This window comes from Leptosomus discolor, chromosome 14 (genome assembly GCF_034619465.1).
Source record: "Leptosomus discolor isolate bLepDis1 chromosome 14, bLepDis1.hap2, whole genome shotgun sequence".
In the NCBI taxonomy this organism is placed as follows: domain Eukaryota; kingdom Metazoa; phylum Chordata; class Aves; order Leptosomiformes; family Leptosomidae; genus Leptosomus; species Leptosomus discolor.
In genome coordinates this window covers 8,635,822-8,656,521 of record NC_141404.1, presented here as the reverse complement: position 1 = coordinate 8,656,521, position 20,700 = coordinate 8,635,822, and the positions used below count along the sequence as shown (strand labels likewise).

Sequence of the window (20,700 nt, the reverse complement as noted above, 5' to 3'; positions counted from 1 at the left end):
ATGAGGGCACCAGTGGGATTAAAGTATAAATTCCAATTAAGCAAACTAAACGCTTAACTGTTCCTACTTAGTCTTTAAGACTGCAAATCATGGTATGTCAAAAGACATTATTTTTCTTTGCTTTTTGATTTTCAGCATCCTGGAGCTTACAAAGGAGATGCTAGAGATAGAGTTGCAGCTCAGCATGAATTCAGCTCAGTAGATTCAAGAAGCTCTGGGATGCCTGAGCACAAAATGGTTAATTTCTTAAAAGCAATGCTTTCATCTGCCATCATGATGTGAAGTATCCCCTTTCCCTACCTTTATCATTACCAAGTAACACAGGATCCCTCCAAATACTCCAGACAAATTTTAAAACTGGAAATGGCTTATCTGTCTCATGACAAAAATCACTGCAAGATACGCTTACGTGTTAGGGAGGAGCCTGAATGACCTAGGGTACGGGTAGCAGGTGACTTATTTGGGGGCTGCTGTATTGTACCCAGTGCTTTTTATGTTGGCTAATTTGGTCACACTATTGTATCCATCTGTTGGGTTTTCTTCTTATACTTTGAGTGTACATTTCTCTGGACAGAGGCTATCCTTCTGTGTGATGTAGTAGAAACCATACTAAAAGTAACTGCTGTTGCAATAAAATAACTTCATTTCTGGGCTGCTGGTTTAAATCCTCCTCAGATAAGTGATGATGATATGTTCTTACAATTTAAGCACATGTATGAAATGTAGTTCCCCATGGCTGTATGTATTCAGCACAGAACTGTTGACACAGAGGGTGTTGGCAATACTATTAGTATTTCATGCGACAAAATGCACCATGGAGAGCTGCTTATGTTTGTCATGAGATAGTCCCTTCACCTCAGGTGGGGTTGAAGCGTACACCTGGGACTAGCACGGGAAAACTTTCCCGTTCACTAGGTCTACATACTACTAGGACTGTCCATCCAGTACTTTCCACAAGCTCTTTAATAACTAATTTCTCATAATTATAAACCACAAATATTTTCATGTGTTTTATCAACATATGGCTTATATCTCATGTTTTTCATGCCATGTTTCAGTATTTTAAACATTGGTAAAAACAGATATATTAAAAATGCTCTCCATGTGAACATACATTTTGATGTCGTTCAACATGATTTTATGCCAAGAGTGCATGGTACAGTTTTCCATTTTGCCATTGCAAAAGTCTTTCCCTTTTCTCGACTAAAAAAGGCAATGCATAGACTTAAAAGTTTAGCTTTTTCATTTAGGGGAGTACTGTAGTAAATGCCTTTCAAGCTTTTATTTGTATTTCTTCATGGCAAACATCACATCTAGCTTCTCAGCACTGAAAGAAGAATTGAAATTTTGCTACAGGTAGGGAAGCAATAGGAGTGGGGCTGAGGGAAAGAGCTGTAGGGAAGAGGCTTGTGCTGCTGGGGGAAGGGTGAATATTAGCTGTTGTTGCTGTTGGGAATAGCAGCTCCTACCACAGTCCCGTATACTCTGTAATTCCTGCAGCAGCAGGAGCCAACCTGATTTTCAGGGCTTTGCTATCGGCAAAGTAGGCAGCGAGAGCATGGCTGGTTTTCACCCCCTCCTGTTCCTTCTCCCCTTTTAGCAGGCTGCTGCTCTAGGAACTGCCTGTGCCTATAACTTACCCTGGCAAGTGTGACATGATGTTACAGATAATACTACGTGCTGTAGGTTTGCATTTTATGAGCAAAGAACTACTGCTGCTGCTGCTGCAAACTGCCTTACACCTTTTTCTCTAATGCTAAGATTCCAGCTTTTCCTGCTGTGTTTCCTCTTCTGCATGTAGACAGTAGATTGTGACATTTATTTGAATAGAAAAAAATTTGGTTTATCCATCCCAGAAAATACATGCAAATGCCCATTAAAACTAAAAGAGGCTTCAATGGATCAAATACATTATAAAGATTTATCTATTTTTTCACATTAAAAAGTTCTGCCTCTGTGAAAGTACTAAAAGGTTGTTTGATTTCTAGAAATTGCCTGACTTGAATTCTGTGTGCACTTCAGTGAAGATGCAGGAGAATATTTTCATAGTCAAGAGGACAGTCAGCGTTTCCAGTTTGGCTGTTTAAGTCAGATAGGTGACTTAGCTATACCAAGCACTTCAAAAATCTATACAAGCTGGAAATGATCTTCTGTCAGTGTACCTGGGAGTGATTCTGTCTGCAATTATGTGAGTCAGAGTTTAGCTTTTAATTGGAGCAAGAGTGAGCTCTTTGTTTTGTGCCATCTGTGCTGTAATTTCTTTCAAGCACAAGTGCTTTTAAATAGCTGAACTCCTTGATTATTTATTTATATTATTAATTAATAATTACATTAATAACTTTGGCATTGCATTTACATTTGGTCAAAGACATGTCTATTTCTTATGAGTGTGGTGTAGGAAGGGTAAATGTGGAGCACCCACTTAATGTATTTATTTCATGGTGAGATTACAAATCCTATTTGTTCGTACAATGGTGTGAGCATCTTGGATGGTGAGTATTGTAGAAAAGCAATTTTACTTTTGCCAGTGTAGCTCTTGTAAAGGTCACGTGGAAAAACCCATTCTACGAAAACTGATACATGAGACTGTCAAAACTGAATTTCTATGAGAAGAGTACATGGAAAGGAGAGAAAGAGATGGAGAGCACTAGTATGCATGGTATGTAATCCATGTGTGTAATTTGCACAATCTAGCACACTTCCATTGCTAAGAGGAAACTGAAACATCTACACTTTCCTTTTTACTCCTATGAAACAAGTCACAGAACCCCCTAATGCAGGCATCCATGCCATAGGACACTGCTAGTCATACAGATCTGTCCCTGTGCCTATGTATGACATACAAAATGCACATGATCGCTTTCGCTGGAATGCAGTCATAGGAAAAATGTCTCACAGTCCCTCTCTTCTCACACCATCAGGATTTTGGGGAAGAATATACTGCAGAGAAATGTTGTATGAGTATTTCTTTGATCCTTAAAGAAATGATGCTGTTGTAGATACGAGCAACATTTGGTTAAACCAAGCTTAATTTTTCCTCTCTACTTTTAGCTCTAACATTTGTATTTGAGAATGGAGAAGAAATCAGATCAATGCATAAATCTGCTGTTGAACATATATCACGACAATCATATTCTTATCTGCATATTGTGAGAATTGCAGCTCTCCTCTCCACTTGTGACTACTCCGATGGTTGCTAGGCACTGCCGTATGTACTGCAGGATGTACATCTGACTGTTGACAGTCTGACATAACTCTGGGGTAGGCCAAGTTCTTCTGAGGGTTGTGAACCATGTGACAGGTGGCCCTGTCCAGCAGTGTGTATGAGGAGGTATTTAATTTAATTAATTTTGTTGCATGTAGGATTCTTAAGGGGTTAACAGACAGGAAGAAATACTTTGCTGGCTAATTTCAGTACTTGACGCTTTTACATTCAGAATTGTGTTTAGAAAAGAGAAAGGGGCTACTCGTTCTGGCTCACCAATTGAGAAGACATCCCTGCCACCTGGTACTGAGGAAGTGCCACATTTGTGGTCTCTTTAAATGCCTGAAGTTAAGAGAACAACTACCCATCCAGAGTGTCTGACAACTATCCCTGTTAAAGCTGGCATTATGGCTGTTGTCGGGTTTCGTACAGTACATGGAATGTTTGACTTCCGGTGATCTCGACCTGTCACATCAGAGCTAACCAACTCCTATCAGTGTGAGGCTCTAAAGATACCGCTTTAAAAAAAGAATGGCATCCTTTAATTTGAAGAAGCCCTTTATGCCTCTGTATAATCTGCCTGAATATTCCAGAGGCAATTATGTGCTGCATTATGGCAGATTTAGCTTATCGCTTGACTGCTGTGCCTATCTTGGGATCATCACCACCTGAGTTATTTTCCTGTAACGCAGCTTGCAGCCCCATCATATTGGAGTGGGACCTTGTTAGTCCCATTGTCTGCCCACGTTGAAGCAGATGTGAGACGTGCCTCCCAGGTGTGCCAGCCAAACGCTGGTTATGGGAGAGGTCTGACTAACTCAAACAACACTCACAAATAAGCAAGGGGTCAAATAGTCACCTGGAATGTGTCACTTGAGCACGTACCCCTGTAGCATTGGCCATAGTGCACTTGCTGGTGCTTTGGCTCTTACTGTGTTGTGCTTAAAGGCATCACATGCTGCTCCCGAGTGCGCACACAGCCAGTTATGGCATATCAGTCAAGGTACAGTAACTCGTTACACTGCAGTACCTCGTTCCCTTGGGATAGGCCATCTTCCTTAGAGCGGAGTAGAAATCAATTTCAAATAATCTCTTACTCTTCTTTTTTTTCTTTTCCCTCGAAAAAGACTGATCCTCTAGGCTGGTACACAACTTTAAGCAGTGTGGTCTCTTTATGTCTTTATTTTTTGATAAGTGTGTGGAGATTTTTTTTTTTTTTTTAAAGCAAGATCTGTAGATACCTGGGCCTAAGGAGGGCTAAGAACCTTGTTCTACTCCCCTGTAGTCCTGATGATTAGTAAAATATTCTCTCCTATGTCACATGAGGTGGGACAGCCTTGTGGACTGCTTACTCCACTGCTGTTGAGGTGAGGGATCTGATTTGCCTTTCCAGTAAGGCAGGAGGGAAACTGGACAGAACAGACAGGTCTGCAAAAAATAAACACCAGCGCCAAGATAAGTTAAATTTTTTTTATCGGTACCCCAGTACATCTGGAATTGCTCCTCTGAAGCAGTATTTCGTGCATTGTTACACAGCATGCTTTTAAAAGTGCAGATAAAGGACAAACTTTTCAGAGAACAAAACAAACCTGTGTACCACCCTAGAATCCAGAACTTCATATTTTAGTAAAGTGACCCACTATCTTTCCGTATCCATCTACTCAGTCCCTAAGCAGAGAAATCATGAGACCAGCTCTACACCCCACCTGACCTTGTCTGGTATCAGGACCTGTAGCAGTTTTGTACCATAGGATATTTTCATCAAAAATCACATCTTGTTCTTTAATCATACCCAAAAATAGATAGTCTAGAAACCTATTACATTTTTTCTGCAATGAATAGCAAGCAGCCAATGTCCATCTGTCTCTTCCTGCCCCTTCCTGTTCAGCATCAGTCTGCTTTTCCAATCTGGATTAATGAGAGGATTTTCTTGCCCTCATGATGCAGGAACACAAGGCATGTTCAGAGCTTACAATCCAAGTGACTATACATTGAAGTATTAAATAGAGGAACTGCAACTGCTGCATTTCTTGCTTTGCTAGCAACAGTATAACATTGATCTTCTAATGTTTTAGCTGGTGTTAATTAGCCTTTCAACTATTCAACAGCACCTCACTTAATATCTGTGATCTTCTCTTTGGGGGCCAAGGAGAAAAGAAGAGAGGCCAGGAGTAAATTCCTAGAGGAGAGAGATGAAAATAGTGGAAAATATTAACCTGTCACAAATACAGCAGCATAATACTTTCTGGTACTCCTTTCCCCAATGATTTTTAACCATTGTATAGAAAAGAACTGTATTGATTTATCAAAGACTAACCATTGCTATAGTGAAAATGATGCATCAGTTTGATGCACAAGCTAAAGCTGCCCTAGGTCATCTTTAACTGGGGCCTGACATGTTTCACTATTTAATCAGATATTAGAAAACAACTTAGATCACAAATAGTTCTGAATATATCCTGCATGAACTGAGAAAGGGGTTGGGAGAGAAGGGATGTCAGCTCTCTGCCTTTAATGTATCTGTTAAAATAGGTTCCAGATACGCATCTGTCAGTGTTTTTATTAGCTACTTTTATTTCAGTATTCACCCTTTCAAAAGCGTTTACATCTAATGGGTTAAATGTACATACGTCAGTCAGACAGCTGATCCGGCCCATTCAGACAGCGCTCCAAGACACAGGCTGCGCTTTGAGACCTCGCTGTTAGACTGGTGTGTAGTGGTGGAAGTGCCACAGCATTGCAACCGCGGAGGCTGGACCTGGGTAGCTGTGCTCTCCCCTGCGCTGTTCCAGCCTATACCATGGGCCCAGGGAGTTCTGTCAAACGCTGTCGTCTGCAGTACAGATTCTCCAGGAACTGGATTTGGGTTCCTAACATGTGTCCTCAAGTAGGCAACTTACCAGCAATTACATCAAATGTTACTTGATGCCAAAAAGTATTCAATATCTGTTTGAAATAATTAGTCTATTAGAGTTCAAATCTATTAAACTTTTCAAATGTAACATATAACCTCTTCTCTTAGGGCATTAAGATAAGAGATACTATGGAGCTTGTCAAGGAGTTGTATTGCTGTACTTGTAAACAGTGATTTAAGAGGACAAGCTAATTCCTAATCTCTGAAAATAAGTAAATTTGTTTCTGTCCCACCGTGGTTACTTATTAAAAAAAGATAAACTCGGTTCTCTTCTCTTTGAGGGAATATGTAAACCCTTTAAAGATTTCAATGTTTACGCTACATTTTAAACAAGAAAATGAAAGATTACAGTTAGGATCTTTTTCATAAATTGTCAAACAATACATAACCTTCTGCTGTGGGAAATCTTCTGTACATGGTTCCGTACATCGTTGTGTAACAGTAAAGTCCTTACACTATTTCCTTAAACAGGGCGTGAAATAATGTAAACAAAGAGATTTTTAAGAAACATCTTCCACTTTCTGAAATGCTATAAAAAAGCAAAGCACTGCTGTTTAGCTCAGACAACCTGTTCCCTATTTTCCACAGTCATTGGAAATCCTATTCCCATGGGGCTATTCCTACCTTTCTTTGTTATTGATTGTTGGGGTTTTTTACAGAGAACATTTGAGAGTTATTGCAGTACTGCGTAAGAGGACAGACCTCTTTGAACGGCACACTGGACAACTATCATGGTGATGCCCTCCTTCAGGTTTAGGACTACGAAGAGGCAGCGTGCTGACTCGCTAAGCCTTATTGTTGCGAGGAACAATTACAATTTTTTTCTTGGAAGATTTGCATTCTCGCTTGGGCCACTAAACATCAATCAAGGCAATTGCTCGCTTTCAAGAAACATGACAATAGCTATTACATACCAGCTGCTCAGCCACCCGAATGTCTGGTGGCGGAACTGCACGGCACTTTCCCTCTCCCGCTCGTTCTGGGCCCTTACCCCGCGGGCAGGCACCCGCCTGGCGCTTGGGGCCGGGCGGTGCTGCCGGAGCGTCGCCCGCCGCTCCTGGCCGCACAACTCTCGCCTCTGCTTACCGCCAGTTAACAGAGAACCTCGCATTTATTCATCTAAAAGGGCTTCTGAAGAGTTTAAGGCCAAAAAAGGGACCGTGGCCTACTCCGCCCTCAGTGCCCAACACCCCGCGTGGGAGCCGCAGCGAAGGCTCCACTCCTCAGGGCCCGGCGCGGAGCCAGGCCCCGACGACACCGGGCCCAGACCCGGGCCCGCGCCGCCCCCGTCCGCCGGGGGCAGGAGGGCGGCCGGGGGACGGCGTGTGCCCGCCCTGCCCCGGGCGGACGGGACGCGGCCCGCCTCACGGCTAGCGGCTCCGCCGCCCCGCCGGGAGGCGGCGCGGGGCGGAGAGGCGGGGCCGCTCCCTCCCGTTTCCCAGGGTGCACCGGGCGTGGTGGCTGTCTGGCCACGTCCCCGGGCCACGTCGCTCGGTGCCCGCTGAGCTTACGCCATCTTCGCTCCCCGGCTCCGGGCTGCGCTGCCGCCGCTGCCGCCGCTGCCGACGCCGCCATGAACATCTTCCGCCTCACCGGGGACTTGTCCCACCTGGCGGCCATCATCATCCTGCTGCTCAAGATCTGGAAGAGCCGCTCCTGCGCGGGTGCGTGCGGAAGGCCGCTGGGCGGGCGCGGAGAGGGCGGCGGGACCGGCCGGGCAGCTCCGGGCCGCGGTGCCTGAGGGGAGCCTCGCTGGGGGCTGGGCGCGATCGCCGCTTTCTCGTCGCGGCGGGGGTGGGGGTTATGTGTGCTGCGATCGCCTCTGCCGCCCTTCGGGGGCCGCTCCCCGAGGAGGGTTCAGCCGAGCCGCTGGGGGGGCTGGGGGGCAGCGCGGGGCGGGTCCCGCCTGCCCCGCTTGCCCGGGAGGCGGCTGTGGTGAAGCGGCGGGAGGCGAGGGAGGGAGGGAGGACTGTGTTCCCCCCGAGGCGCCCCATGAAGGCCCGCAGGGTGGGAGGGCAGAACTCTCCCCGGGCAGGTGAAAAGGGACGATCGCTCCCCTCAGCGGAGGGGAGGGAGGGCTCAGCCCTTGCCCTGACCGACCTCCCTCCTAACTCTGCCCCCTCCAAAACCAGGGTGTGGGGAAACGGGTGGGCAGGCGGGAGGGGGGGGGGAGCTGCATCCCCATCTGGGGTGGGGGTGCACTCGTGGGAGCTGCGATTTCGTCAGAGGTTTAGTGGTTGCCATTATTTGTACTTTAATCCCCGAGCACCATCGCCTCGGCTGTCCCCGGGAGGGTCGCGCCTTCCTTATGTAACTGCCCGGCGGCGAGCGAATGAATGGGGAGGCAGGTTTGGAGGAGGGGAGGGAGGGAGGAATGCGTCCCCCGCGGGGCGGGCAGCCTCCCTCCCTCCCTCCCTTCCCCTCCCCTCGCCTGGCCGCTGTCGGCAGCAGAGACCGAGCTTATTTTCTCCCCTCCCTGACAGCGCGCAGCCTTTCGTCTGCGTGTTTACTCGGCAGCTTTAAGCGCCGCTCTGGTGCCTGAAAGCTGGTTTTGGTGCAGCGTTGGGAGTAGCTGACTTGCAGTTTGTGGATCCTGAAGTTTCCCTCGCTCTCTCCCTTCCTTTCCCTCCGCGCACTGGCTGGCATTCGTGGCTGGCTAACGCGTCCTCTTCCCTTTGTTTCCCGCTCTCCCTGCGGTAAGAGTTAAACTGCCGTTCGCGCCGGTTTTAAGGCTTCTGGGGTGTTTTCTTGTTCGCCTGACCCGCTGCAGCAGGAAGCCGTAGGAGAGCGGCTCCAGGCCGGAGCGAACAGGGATCAGTCGGGATCCTGGCCTGCTCTGACGTGGCACCGGGAGAGGTGTGGCCGGGGGGGAGCCGGGCCCCGGCCCCTCCGGGCTGGCCGCCGGGAGAAGCCCCGCTCCCGCCGCCCCGCTGAGAGACGCGCCGTCTCCCTCCCGGGTTTTGTACGTGCTTGCGCGAATTCCGGGGGATGCGATTTGCTTTTTCGCTTCTAGTGGACGGTGTGGTGTGGTGGTTGGAGGGAATTGCATGCAGTTCTTCTAACTGCAGCATAGCTGATTGCTTTCAGAAAACTAGGAGTTACTGTAATTCAAAATGAGCATTTCGTGCTCTCTGTGTATTTCATGGATCACTCCACCGACCCTGGAAATACCGTTTTTGCAGTGGACTGGGGTTTTTGACTGTCAGCTTGACTTTGTCTTCTCTCTGGTGAGCTTCTCCTTTGTTAGTAAGAGTGATTATTCTTGAGATCGGTTTGCCACGTGTTGACATGAAATATCGTTCAAATACCGAGTTAACGCTATTGAAGGGATGTGTCTGTAAAGTCTTCAGTTAGGAGCATGAAGAATTAGTTTAAGCTGCAACCTGAAAGAGCTGAGAATGGGGAAATGAAAGAGATTGGCACTACAGGTAGAGGAAGTACAGGTTCTGTATGTTTTCATGTCAAGTCACTTTCTGCTAGTCACTTGATTGTGCAAAAGGAAAAAGTAAATTAATAGCATGAAGTAAAAGTCTGTTCTTAACTTTACAAAAGAGCTCAGCCAAATGATTACATGGTCCAAATTCAGTGGTAGTGCAGAACTGTTGTTTCTGAGGTCATGGAGCACAAGAGCGCCTTCCTAATTACTTTCCTGGCTCAGGCTCTAGTAGATCAGGAATTCTGTCTGGATCTGGCAGGAGAGGCCCTGGCCTTTTCCAGCTCTTCTGTGAAGCTATGTCCTCTGCCTTACTTGAGAAATGCAGTCAAGATTACAAAAAACAACAGAGTTAATGATTTAAAAACGAACTGTCCCTTGCTGTCTGAAGAAGGAAAATGAGAAATTCTAGTGCAAGGCTAAAATTCAAATAGGGTTTTAGCCAGGAGATTCTTAAGTGACCTTTGGACGTGAGGTTATTTACACAGTATAGTACGATGTAACCTAGTCACATCTTTCTGCTTAAAAACTGGTCTGTTTTTGTTAAACCAGTTGTGATAGAGGATCCCTGTTACTAGGGCTTTATTCCTAAGAAAGCAGGCTTGTAACAATCACTATCTTCGGTACTGCCTTCTCCAACACAGAAAAGTAAATGGGCCTGTATCACGTAGGGCCCTCAGCTCTTCCCTCTTCCAAATCAGCCAGTGTTCCTGAACGCAAACATACACGCGTAGACTCTTTCAGTAGAAAGCGTCTGCTTTGTTCATTTTCCTGAGCAAAAAAATGACATAGGGATGCGTTTGTCTGGGATTGGCTTTGTGATGTCTTCCAGTTCTGCCTGAGTCCTTAGGAGTGAATCCAGATCTGTGTTACTTCTATGAGATTAGTGTCTGAGGCCTAACAAGTTTATCTGGAATGAGAAGAGCACCTCAAAAGAGGTGGGATTTTATTTTTGGGGCTCCATCCTGTTTCTTGTAGTGGTTTGTTGTTGTCAATTGTGGTTTCTACTAATATAAACTTCATAAATATATAATGGCATAAAATATGTTTGTAAAGTCGTTCACAACAATAACCTCTGAAATAGTTACCGGTTAATATTGAGCAGCTGCTAAATGCCTCTTGTTAGTGGGCTTTCCCCGATTCCTTTATGTTACATACTAGAGCAGTTTAAAATCAGACTTATACCTTGTGGTTATTGGTGACTAAGGAAATGCAAGCAAACCAGCTGCTGCTCTAACTCTGCAGTTTGGAAGCAGCAGAAGCTTAGAAAATAAATAGAAGCTTCTGATTGCTGGACTGTAGGCTGTGATCCACTGAGAGCTGGCAAACCACATGGTGCCGACTCGTCTCTTGGTTGCATCTGTCTATGTCTGAGGCCTTTGTTCCAAGAGGAGCTCAGAGGCCTGTAAAAGCAGCTGGAAACAGAGGGAGACAGCTTGCGTACCTCTGCTGCAACCTACTGTTCCGAAGACACATCAGTCCCCATGTTCTTTCCCAAGAAGTGAGTCCTCTAATTGAGGAAGATAGGTGAGGCTAGGATAATCTGCATTGTGAAGCAGTCTGTGTTTTCAGTGTCTGACAAACTTAATTTTTTTTTTTTCCCTAATTTAGTCAATGTGTTAAAAAGAGAACAAGGGGCAAGCAAATCAAGTCATGATTTCAGAGCTGGCAGGGAAACAATTTTTTGCATGACTGGTTATTTGAGTTTCCAAATTTAGAATTTGGAAAAATGTTTGCCACTCCAAATAACAGCTCAAAATAATTACTAAGTGCTGTGGAGAATGTAGCAGGTAACTCCATTATTGACTTCATGTCATAATTAGGAAATTCATGAGACTTGAAGAATCCTGTGCTTTCAAACGTTGTCATGTTCAGACTGTATTTTCTAATCCATTCCAAGTCAAATTAGGTTGTTTGCACTGTGAATTACTGCCTGAAAATTGATTTGCTTTTCTCAGTGTCGTTTGTCAAGTGTTAAAGGTGACCTGCAGTTGCGAGACTGTCAAATTATATGCTGAATACTCTAAAAAAGTAATGTAGACAGTAAACGTGTAATACTTTTGCTAGGTAATGTGGCTGTTCATAATTTTCTTTATGTATCTGCTATGGACCAGATCATATGCTACGTTGAAGACTTTAGACAATACTTTGCCATAGGCTACTGCCAATTTGGCTGTATTTTCTCAAAAAATGCTGCTTTAGGTAGGTTTGGAGTTTCTTCTCTCTCTTTGAAGGAAAACTTTGCCTTTCTCAATTGACAAATTTGTGTTTGGAGTTAGGTTGGGTTTTTTTAATTGAAAGTACAGGGTTCTTAATGATATTATTTTATTAGCAGAGCCAAAGAAATTGTGGTTCTGTGGCTGATATGGACTTTTTTTTTTTTTTTATTAAGTACTTAAAGTCAGTGAAGTTGCCATGACAAAGTATGGACTGGCTTTCCTTAGAAAAACTTTTCATTTGTAGATTTTATGGTCATGATACACATGTACACACTCCACAGCCAGGTTGACTGAATGCTGTGCTGCTGCCAGTTGTTCTTTACCTAACTCATAATAGCAAAATGAGGTTAGATAAGAAGGTACTACGGTTTCAGCTCTGCTCTCCTCGCTGGCTGTGCAAATCACCTGAGCTTTTGAATTAAAGTTTCATGCTATTGCTTTTAGCCAAGCTAGAGTGCAAAAGTTGAAGTTTTTCTGCACTTGAGGATGAAACAAAAATGAGAGGTTTGACTCTGAAATTTGAGACCAGAGCTTGGGAAGAAGAAATAAAAATATGTGTGTTTAGCTCAAGTACTAAGTAAGTAGTGTTTGTGGGAGTCAAAGGAAAGGGAGAAGGATGAGACTAACGGCAGTGGTGTCTCAGTGTATTGCAGTTACCAATCATGAGGCAAGGTGAGTGCTGTGGCAGGTGTTTTGATATCTTCCCTAAAGTTATGAAATGCATCAGATTCATACAGCTGAGGGTTTACCTGTTTCCTCCCCCTGTTTTTGCTAGTGGTAGAATCTTGCTTTCTCACAGTTTGCCTGTCTCTCTGTAGGTCTTTGGTTTAAAATATGAACCTTGCCAAGTCTAGCCTACTTAACTTGAAAATTTGTTTAAATTTGACTTTAGGTTGTGTCTGAGGAACATTTTACTATTCTAAAGATTCAAAATTCGGCGTAAATACTGAAAGCCTTAATAAAAATTACAACTTCTGGGTTAGGCAGGGAGGCTGGCAGTGGCTTAGAGGAGCTCGTCAAGTATGTTGCTTGTATTTATGTGACAATACATCCAGATCCAAGTTTATAGCCATTATCAATAGTAATATATCTTGTATGCTTTTTTTGCTGTTCACAGTTATTTACTAGAAGAAAATAGCATGCTAAATAATTTAGCGTAACTACATGCTGTAGCGTGATGCTGTACTGTAATCTGTCTGGGTGGATTTCTTTGTCCTCCTGGTTCTGACCTTAGGACAGCATTGCTTGCTGGGGAGTTTTATGGGCGTGAGAGCAGGGCTCCATCTAGAATTGTAATGTCAGCGAGCACACCTGGGATGCAGCTGAGAGTGCTGCTTCAGCTGTCTTTGCAATGTGCTTCTAGTCCAAGAAAATGTCAAATGTGGGTTGTTTTTTTTTTCCTAAATTTTGGGAAATTATTTGTTTCTGTTTTTGGGGGGATTATGATTTTGTTTTGTTGGTTTTGATTTTTTTTTTTTCAATACTTACAGCTTCTGTTTCATAGTTTTACAGTCTGCATAACTGTAGGTTTTGAGGCATTTGCTCTGTTTCCTGTACTGCAGTTGGGTGGTCCTGTGGGTAGTACGTCAGACCCACCTTGTAGACATTTCACATGTGAAAGTTACAAACAAAAACCCTTTTTAATTTTACTATTTCAGCCATTGCTGTACTTTATGTGTAAACATGAAGTCCCTTCATTGGGGGCAGCTTATTCAGTGTTACTTAAGCCAGAGAGAAAAAGGTGTACAATAACCATAGTAGATAGCCTTTCTTCTAATTGCTTTATGCACTGTTAATAAAAGCCTTTCTCAGAAATATCTCCATATAAAGGGACAAGGATTTTCAGCCTTGCGTCATAACCCTCTCCCAGGGAATATTTATCCCTCTTGTTTTTTAACAATATTTTCGTGCTTAGCTGAATGGATTCAAATATTTTCACACACACCACCCCACGCCCCCGCATGACTGAAAAAAAGAATGACTGGAATAACAAGATAGGGGTGCAGGCTAGGTTGTTTTGTCCCCCTGCTGTGACACACCATCACATCAATATTAGGGAGCGATGCTTCACCTCAGTTTTCAGAAGTTTCTAGTGACTGATTGTGTGAAGTTTTTATGCTTGTAACTATGCTCTAGTGGCTGAAGTGTTTTGGTGTTGGGGCTTTGGCCTAATAGTGACAGTTACTCCGAAGATGCAATAGAGATGTCTGTAATTTTAGCTCAACTCTCTCTGTTTTGTTGTAGTACATCGTAACATCTAGTTTTGACTGTTTAATAATCTCTTTTTTCCCCACCATGTGGTCAATTAAGTTTCTGAATTGAATTGCCTTATGTTTTAAAGTCAATTTTTTCCTTTAAAATCACGTTATTTATGCTAGCATACTTTCTGATTATAACTGGATCTGTAGTATCTACTGCCGTTGTACCTTTCCAGCTATTCATCATCTAAAGAATGTGCAGAGGCATGTGACAGCACTCTGAGAATTGAAAACTAATGCAGCCTTGATGCATAGTGCCCAGTGATAATGCAGAACAGATAGTGTAATGTCCAAAAAATATCACCTGCAAGCTCTCTGCTGTGAGTAACTTCTAAGTCTTGTGTAGTGCTAGCACCTTTACCAGTACAACGGTGTATAGGTAACTTGCATGCACGCTACTGAGATATATGAACTTACAGTTCTTTGTACAGCTTAGTTCTGGAAGCCTGGATTTTGTCCTAACTTTGTAATCAGCTTGCTTAGAAATAAAGGATATATCCTTTCTCATCCTTGGCATCAAGTGTTTTAAAGCACATCATCACTTTTTGAATAATTAATTATTTCCTTTATCGCTTTAGGTATTTCTGGGAAAAGCCAGCTTCTGTTTGCACTGGTCTTCACTACCCGTTATCTGGACCTCTTCACTTCATTCATTTCATTGTATAACACATCTATGAAGGTAGAGTATACTGAAGAGATAGAAAAGCCAGTAATGTTGCATGCAGAGTCTGTAATTTCATTAGTAAAAGCCTCTTTAAATGGCCCACTGCACAGTTATTACAGAATAAGCTCTAGACAGGCTTTGGATAAAGAATGTGGAAAATGGACTCAAACCCTACTTTTTTCTGCACTCTGCATGCAATTTTTGAAAACTGTTTGTATGGCGACTGTGACATTTAGAACAAATGTCGTTTTGGTTCTTGAAAATAAAAGCTTTTGGAAAAATGGTTCAAATAAATTGTATTTCTCAATTGAGACATTAGAGCTTAAGTAAATCTCTCTTTATCCACTACAAGGTAAATTAGTATTCAAAACGCATTGCCAGAATTGTAGCTAGTGTCTGGTCAAAGGCTGATAGAAAGTTGACAGGAGTACACCTTTAAGAATGTAGCTTCCATCAGATTATACCCCGTTCACTTGCCCACTTAATGCTAGTGAGCTCAAATTTGGTTTTGTTACTTCTTAACTCTTCCTGTAATTTCTGGTGTCAAGTACAAGGAGACAAATCAGTAGGCTGGGAGAGTGCACCATGTTTGTGGCACCAGTACAGATTGGTACATTTGTGGCACCAGAACAGACATTTTTAATCCAGTTCATTTATTCTTGGGTTTTCGTGGCGCTCTTCAACTTTAGTTCAGAGGGTAGTATAACTTTGCCAAGAGGAAAGACTAGGTAGTCAATAATGCAAAATGAACTGAAGAATTGGAATAATACTGTAAAATAATTTTTTTTAGATTTTAAAACCCACTCAGACTGTGGTCTTCTAACAAGTCAGACATGTATGCTTAAGCTTTAATATTAACAGGGTAGGTGAAGAACTGTGGATTAAGTAAAATACTCTTGAAACATAAGCTTTTTTCCTGTGTAAATTCTGAGAATATTGAAAGCTACTGTTGGGTGCACTAAAGGAGCAGCTTGGGTTTTTTGCAGTTTATTTATTGGTTGTGATTTGGGGTCATGACCATGTCTTTGTTCTGCAGCCCTCCTAGCCAGAAAAGGAATGAATATGGGAAATGACACTTGTAATACTCAACTGAGTCTTTCCTGTCATGAAAGAGTGGTCCTCTTCAAGTCCAACATTAACTTGCAGAATGGAAGCCTCTGGTGCAGTTTCAAAGGTTGCTGCTTAGGGAGACTGTTAGATGTAATTGGGTTTTCAGCCCATTATTGTAGTGCCGAGACAAAGCTGCTTGAGTGTCCCAGCACAACTTCTTGTCCTGTCTGCATACGTGTAGGAGTATATAACATTACACAGTTGCAGAGAACGTGAACTACTATACATATGAGCTTACCCAGAGCATAACTAAATGAACTTCCTGATCTAAGGAAAACGCTGTAATTGGCAGCAAAAAACCCTGTTAATTTCTATAGAATTAATATTTTCTTCAGTATTTTTTAAAGAAATAGTAATTAAACTAAGGTGCCAGCTTGTTGTATTTGTCTGGCAGTGATCATCAGGTATTTAGGAAAATGAGTTTCTTCTGTGTTCCAGGGGTATATACAGAAATACACAAATTGGCATTATCTGCAGACTTTAATTTTTGTGATTTGTAGCATTCTGTGTCTCTTTCATGGTACCTGTATCTGAGTATTGGATGCATTTCTGCTGGTGCACTCCGCAGTCGTTTTTCTACCATTCTTTTCTTTTATTTTGCTATCTTTTAAAATGAAAACTTTTTGAGTGTCCCAAAACATACTAGAATACTTATGAAGAAATCTTTAATAAGGAGTTTGGGTTCATTCACACTTTCTTAATGTCTTCTATGACCATACTAATTACAATTACTTTACACCTGTAGTAGGGATTCCCTGTGTCTGATATCCTGTCCTGTGGTCCTTTATGTCCATCAGCCGGGGTGCTAGTGTAGTAAAGGCTCTTTGAATTCTGAGCTCCTTAATATAGTATTTGTAGCAGTTTGTGTCTGTGAGCAGCGCTTTTAACAATCAGTAGCATCTACAAACAGCGGGTTTTAATCTGTTACTTTTCAGTTGTAAAGAACCTTTATTTAATGTGATAAATGGTTTGAAATATTTCATGTTTATGAGGCAGAAGCTAAACTGTGTGTCTAGTCTACTGTACTGTGTTGTCTCCAGGACAATGTGAGCTCTGTCCTGATGATGGCAGATTGACCTTTAGAAAGTCATGTATTCTCTCTGATTCTGTTTTCTCATCTGTAAAATAAGGCTATTTGCCTATTCCACAGGGAATAGCCATGAAATCTACTGTACCATAATTAAGCATGGTAACATCAGACATCAGCTGAAATTGAAACTGAATTATGGTTCAGTGCTTCTATCAGTCTGTTAGTTCTGCAGGTTTTACAGCCTGATGTTTGGTAGAGAACACTGTCCACTTGCCACTCCTCCTATTTTAGAGATATTAAAAAGCCTAAATCAAATTGGCCAATTTGTGATATATTAAATGGCCAAATCCAAATAGGTTTTTAATTGCCACATAAGCCACAGCACTCCCAGGCTTTTTGAATGTAAAAAGACCCTTTCCATCATTATTGCACATACGCATGTGCACATTTTGGGCCGTGCTTCCCCTGCAGTAGCAGAAGAGGTGTTCCTTCTCCAGTCAGTTTCTTAGCTCTGTCTGCTCAGGAAAGGGTCTTTAAAGAAACTTTGGGCAGTCGCTTCAACCAGAGGCAAGGTGATACTTTTAAAGCCACAAAACCAGTAGAGCCCAGATTCATTGGGTTTTAATTATTACTCTGCTGAGAAAAGTTAAATACCACCACATAGCCGGGAACTGCAAAAGCATGTAAACAAACAACAGGAACAACCAAAAAAGACAGCACTTACTCCTCATAGTGTCTGGGAATGTCTTTGTTCAGTGAGTTTGATCTAATCCTGCGACCTCTGTGGGTTGTTTTGTGTTTTCTTTCCTCGCTCTTTAGCTTATCTACATTGCTTGCTCGTATGCCACTGTGTATCTGATCTACATGAAATTTAAGGCCACCTATGATGGAAACCATGATACATTCAGAGTGGAGTTTCTGATAGTTCCTGTTGGTGGACTCTCATTTCTGGTCAATCATGACTTCTCTCCTCTGGAGGTGAGTTGATTGTGGGCAGGAGGTTATATTTTTATCTCTAAAAAATTTCAAACATGAAGATGAGCATTTTTAGGCCGATTGAGGAATGCTTGAAAGATGTCTGGGTTTAGCATTTTCAGGCTAATCCTGTTTCCTTAATGCATCTTTACAGTGTAGATTTCTATGAAAATTTAAGGCACTTCAGGAAACTAGCACTATTACCAACATTGATTGTTTTATTAAGCAGAAGACTGTCTTTTTCCCAGTACGCTCTGATGGTTATCTTAATTCAAAAAGTATCCTTCCTTTTGTTATGTTTGTTAAAGAAATGCCCCAGAATGCAGTTTGTGAGTAGTTGGTGCCACCTGGTGAAAACGAAAGGAATTATAGTACTTCTTAAATTCTGTAGAATCACAAATGCTCTACGGTATTAGAAAGAATTGCATTGTATTTGAAATGCAGCTATTCCTATCAGAAAAATTATATTAAAAATGTAATTATAGAGAGTTCAAACAGGTAATTTTTTCCACAAAATAGAGAATAACTTTAGATGCATATTTTAAGTGGACTGAGCTGCATATTTGTATTTATTAGAGTTAAATTATTTTATTAGAGACTAAAGGAATTTTAATTGCAGCACTTTGAGACATTATTTTAAATTTTGTTCTATATTAACTCATTCTTTAAACCAATAGATAAAAAAGATTGGAAGAACATGAGGAAAAAAAGGACTTCACAGCACCAACTGTGAAGCTTTTCACAGCACTGGGTCTGTATTTCATGGCCCTGTGAATCCTGAACTGATAAATGTACCTAAGTTTTCTGACAAGTAAACCTATGCTTGCCAGCTCACTCAGCAGCTGGTTTGGAGAGTCTGTTGTCTGCTGAGAGAGTTGTTCCCTTGTACCGTCCCATGGTTGATTATGAAGCTTTCACTTAATTTTTCCTGTACCAAGGATCGTTTGCCAAAATACTGTACCTATTCATAACGTTAGGGACTGAAAAGTCAAGCGAAGTCAAATACCTTCTGTGTTTCTGTAATCAGTAAGATAGTCAAATATACCTGTGGGTTTGTTTTTTTTTTTTCCTTTCAGATACTGTGGACCTTCTCCATCTATCTTGAATCGGTTGCTATTCTCCCTCAACTTTTTATGATCAGCAAAACTGGGGAAGCAGAGACCATCACTACTCACTATCTTTTCTTCTTGGGTCTGTACCGTGCCTTGTACTTAGTCAACTGGATTTGGCGCTACTATTTTGAGGGATTTTTTGACCTCATAGCTGTTGTTGCTGGTGTGGTCCAGACCGTTCTTTACTGTGACTTCTTCTATTTGTATGTTACAAAAGGTAAGTACTGCAATGACTTCCAGCTTCAGGTTGTGGAATGTAGCAATAAGCATATTCATAGGGATCTGCTATATCAGCATTACCAGGTTGTTAACTCTGCATGCAAATTTTCACCACTATCTCCTTGATAGATTTATCAAGTATGCTTTCTGCTAGTGTGGGGCATTTCTGAGGATTGTTTTTGCGTATGGATAGAATATAAATGTATAAATGGTCTGATGAACTTAATTGGCAAATATAAAATAAGTATGGCTGGATACGTGTTGCTGTTGCCCTCTGTTGATAAGTGTGGCACTCGCACTTCTCCTGACAATGTACGCTGTTTTGTGCGGATTCCACGCTTAAAGACACATTTCCCAGTGTTTTAAATACCTTAAGAGTCCAGAGGATTTTGGATGTTTCCCTTTATGCTAAGTGTAGAAGCAGTCGTTTCTGCTGGTTGCATTAGTAATTCTGCCCTTATTCACATTCCGGCTTCCATCATATAACTGCAAAGCTGTGTGGGGCGGTGTTATTTTAGTCATAAGTGTTAAGAAACCACAGTCACAGACTGGTCTGTCCTGTGAGGATGGAAAGTGAGTGTCACAGGGTGCCACCAGAGGGCAGGATCGGGATAGTTGTTAATGCCCCATAGTTTCACCAGTCTGTATTAGAGAGCGGGGCCCGCCTGGGTGGGCTGTCTGCAGTGCACTCATTTTGTAGGGAAGTGACTCTGTGTGACAGGGTTTGGTCCCTTTTAGGTGTTAACAGTGTGCGCTTCTCCGAGATCACATCTCTGTTTTGCTAACTGTTTTCTTTCCTGTTTTTGCTTGCAGTACTCAAGGGAAAGAAGCTCAGTTTGCCAGCGTAAGTGCCAAAAAAAACCATCACCAGCATCTGTCCTTTTGGATGCTTGGACAGAACAATCCTTATCACAAGCAAAGGCGAAGATGCTTGAGACAGAAAGTCAGAAACACAGCTCTTTATAGTGCAGGTAGTCATCAGCGGCTCTGTAAGAACGGAGGAAAAACAACCAGCAGATTTCTGTTTGATGCATCTTGCCTTTATCTTTTTTATTACTATGTATAAAGATTTTTTACATAAAGAAACTTATACTGTATTAATAAATTCAGTGTATGGTTTCAATTGGAATAGTTCCAAAAGTGAGATTTTTGTGAGATTGTTTATGACCAGGAACAAGTGCAAACTTTTTTTAATTTTCAAGAATTTCTTTGAAATGACTGATTTTTTTCTTTTTTTTTTTTTTTTTTTTTCAGTGCACAGATATGTGCATCCTTGATGGATGGTAGTCATCTGTTCTTTCCCTTTGATTCAATTTTCATTCCACTATATTTATTTTTTTCCAAAAGGTGAATATATGTCAACTCTAAATCTGAAACCACCGATGTTCGATGTGATGTGCGGGTACCCAGTCTTTGTGCCATCTGCTGACATGGAGTTCCTTATCTGAAATATGTGTTGGTGCCAGAAGGGGAACAGTCGTATTTTGTAGTTGTTCCCCTTCTAAAACAGGCAGATGGCAAGAGGACAGTTAGAAAATCTCTTGAGGCCACAAGGATGGGC

The 20,700-nt window shown here is 42.3% G+C and overlaps 1 protein-coding gene across 1 annotated transcript; it reads left to right on the top strand.

The window, feature by feature from the left end:
• Nucleotides 1-7,676: 7,676 nt before the first annotated feature.
• On the top strand, nt 7,677-20,025 carry KDELR2 (KDEL endoplasmic reticulum protein retention receptor 2). Its single transcript, XM_086472900.1, has 5 exons — nt 7,677-7,783; nt 14,608-14,708; nt 17,653-17,811; nt 18,885-19,137; nt 19,953-20,025. The coding sequence occupies exons 1-5, from the start codon at nt 7,693-7,695 to the stop codon at nt 19,985-19,987; spliced, it is 639 nt and encodes a 212-aa protein (XP_086329026.1). The 5' UTR covers nt 7,677-7,692; the 3' UTR covers nt 19,988-20,025.
• The last annotated feature ends 675 nt before the right edge of the window (nt 20,026-20,700 follow it).

What these genes read in the sequence shown, in the direction of transcription:
- KDELR2 (XM_086472900.1), top strand. Translation starts at nt 7,693, where the DNA reads ATGAACATCTTCCGCCTCACCGGGGACTTGTCCCACCTGGCGGCCATC. An exon ending in ATGACTTCTCTCCTCTGGAG is followed by an intron (nt 17,812 to 18,884) that starts GTGAGTTGATTG and finishes TTTTCCTTTCAG; the next exon opens with ATACTGTGGACCTTCTCCAT. An exon ending in CTATTTGTATGTTACAAAAG is followed by an intron (nt 19,138 to 19,952) that starts GTAAGTACTGCA and finishes TTTTGCTTGCAG; the next exon opens with TACTCAAGGGAAAGAAGCTC.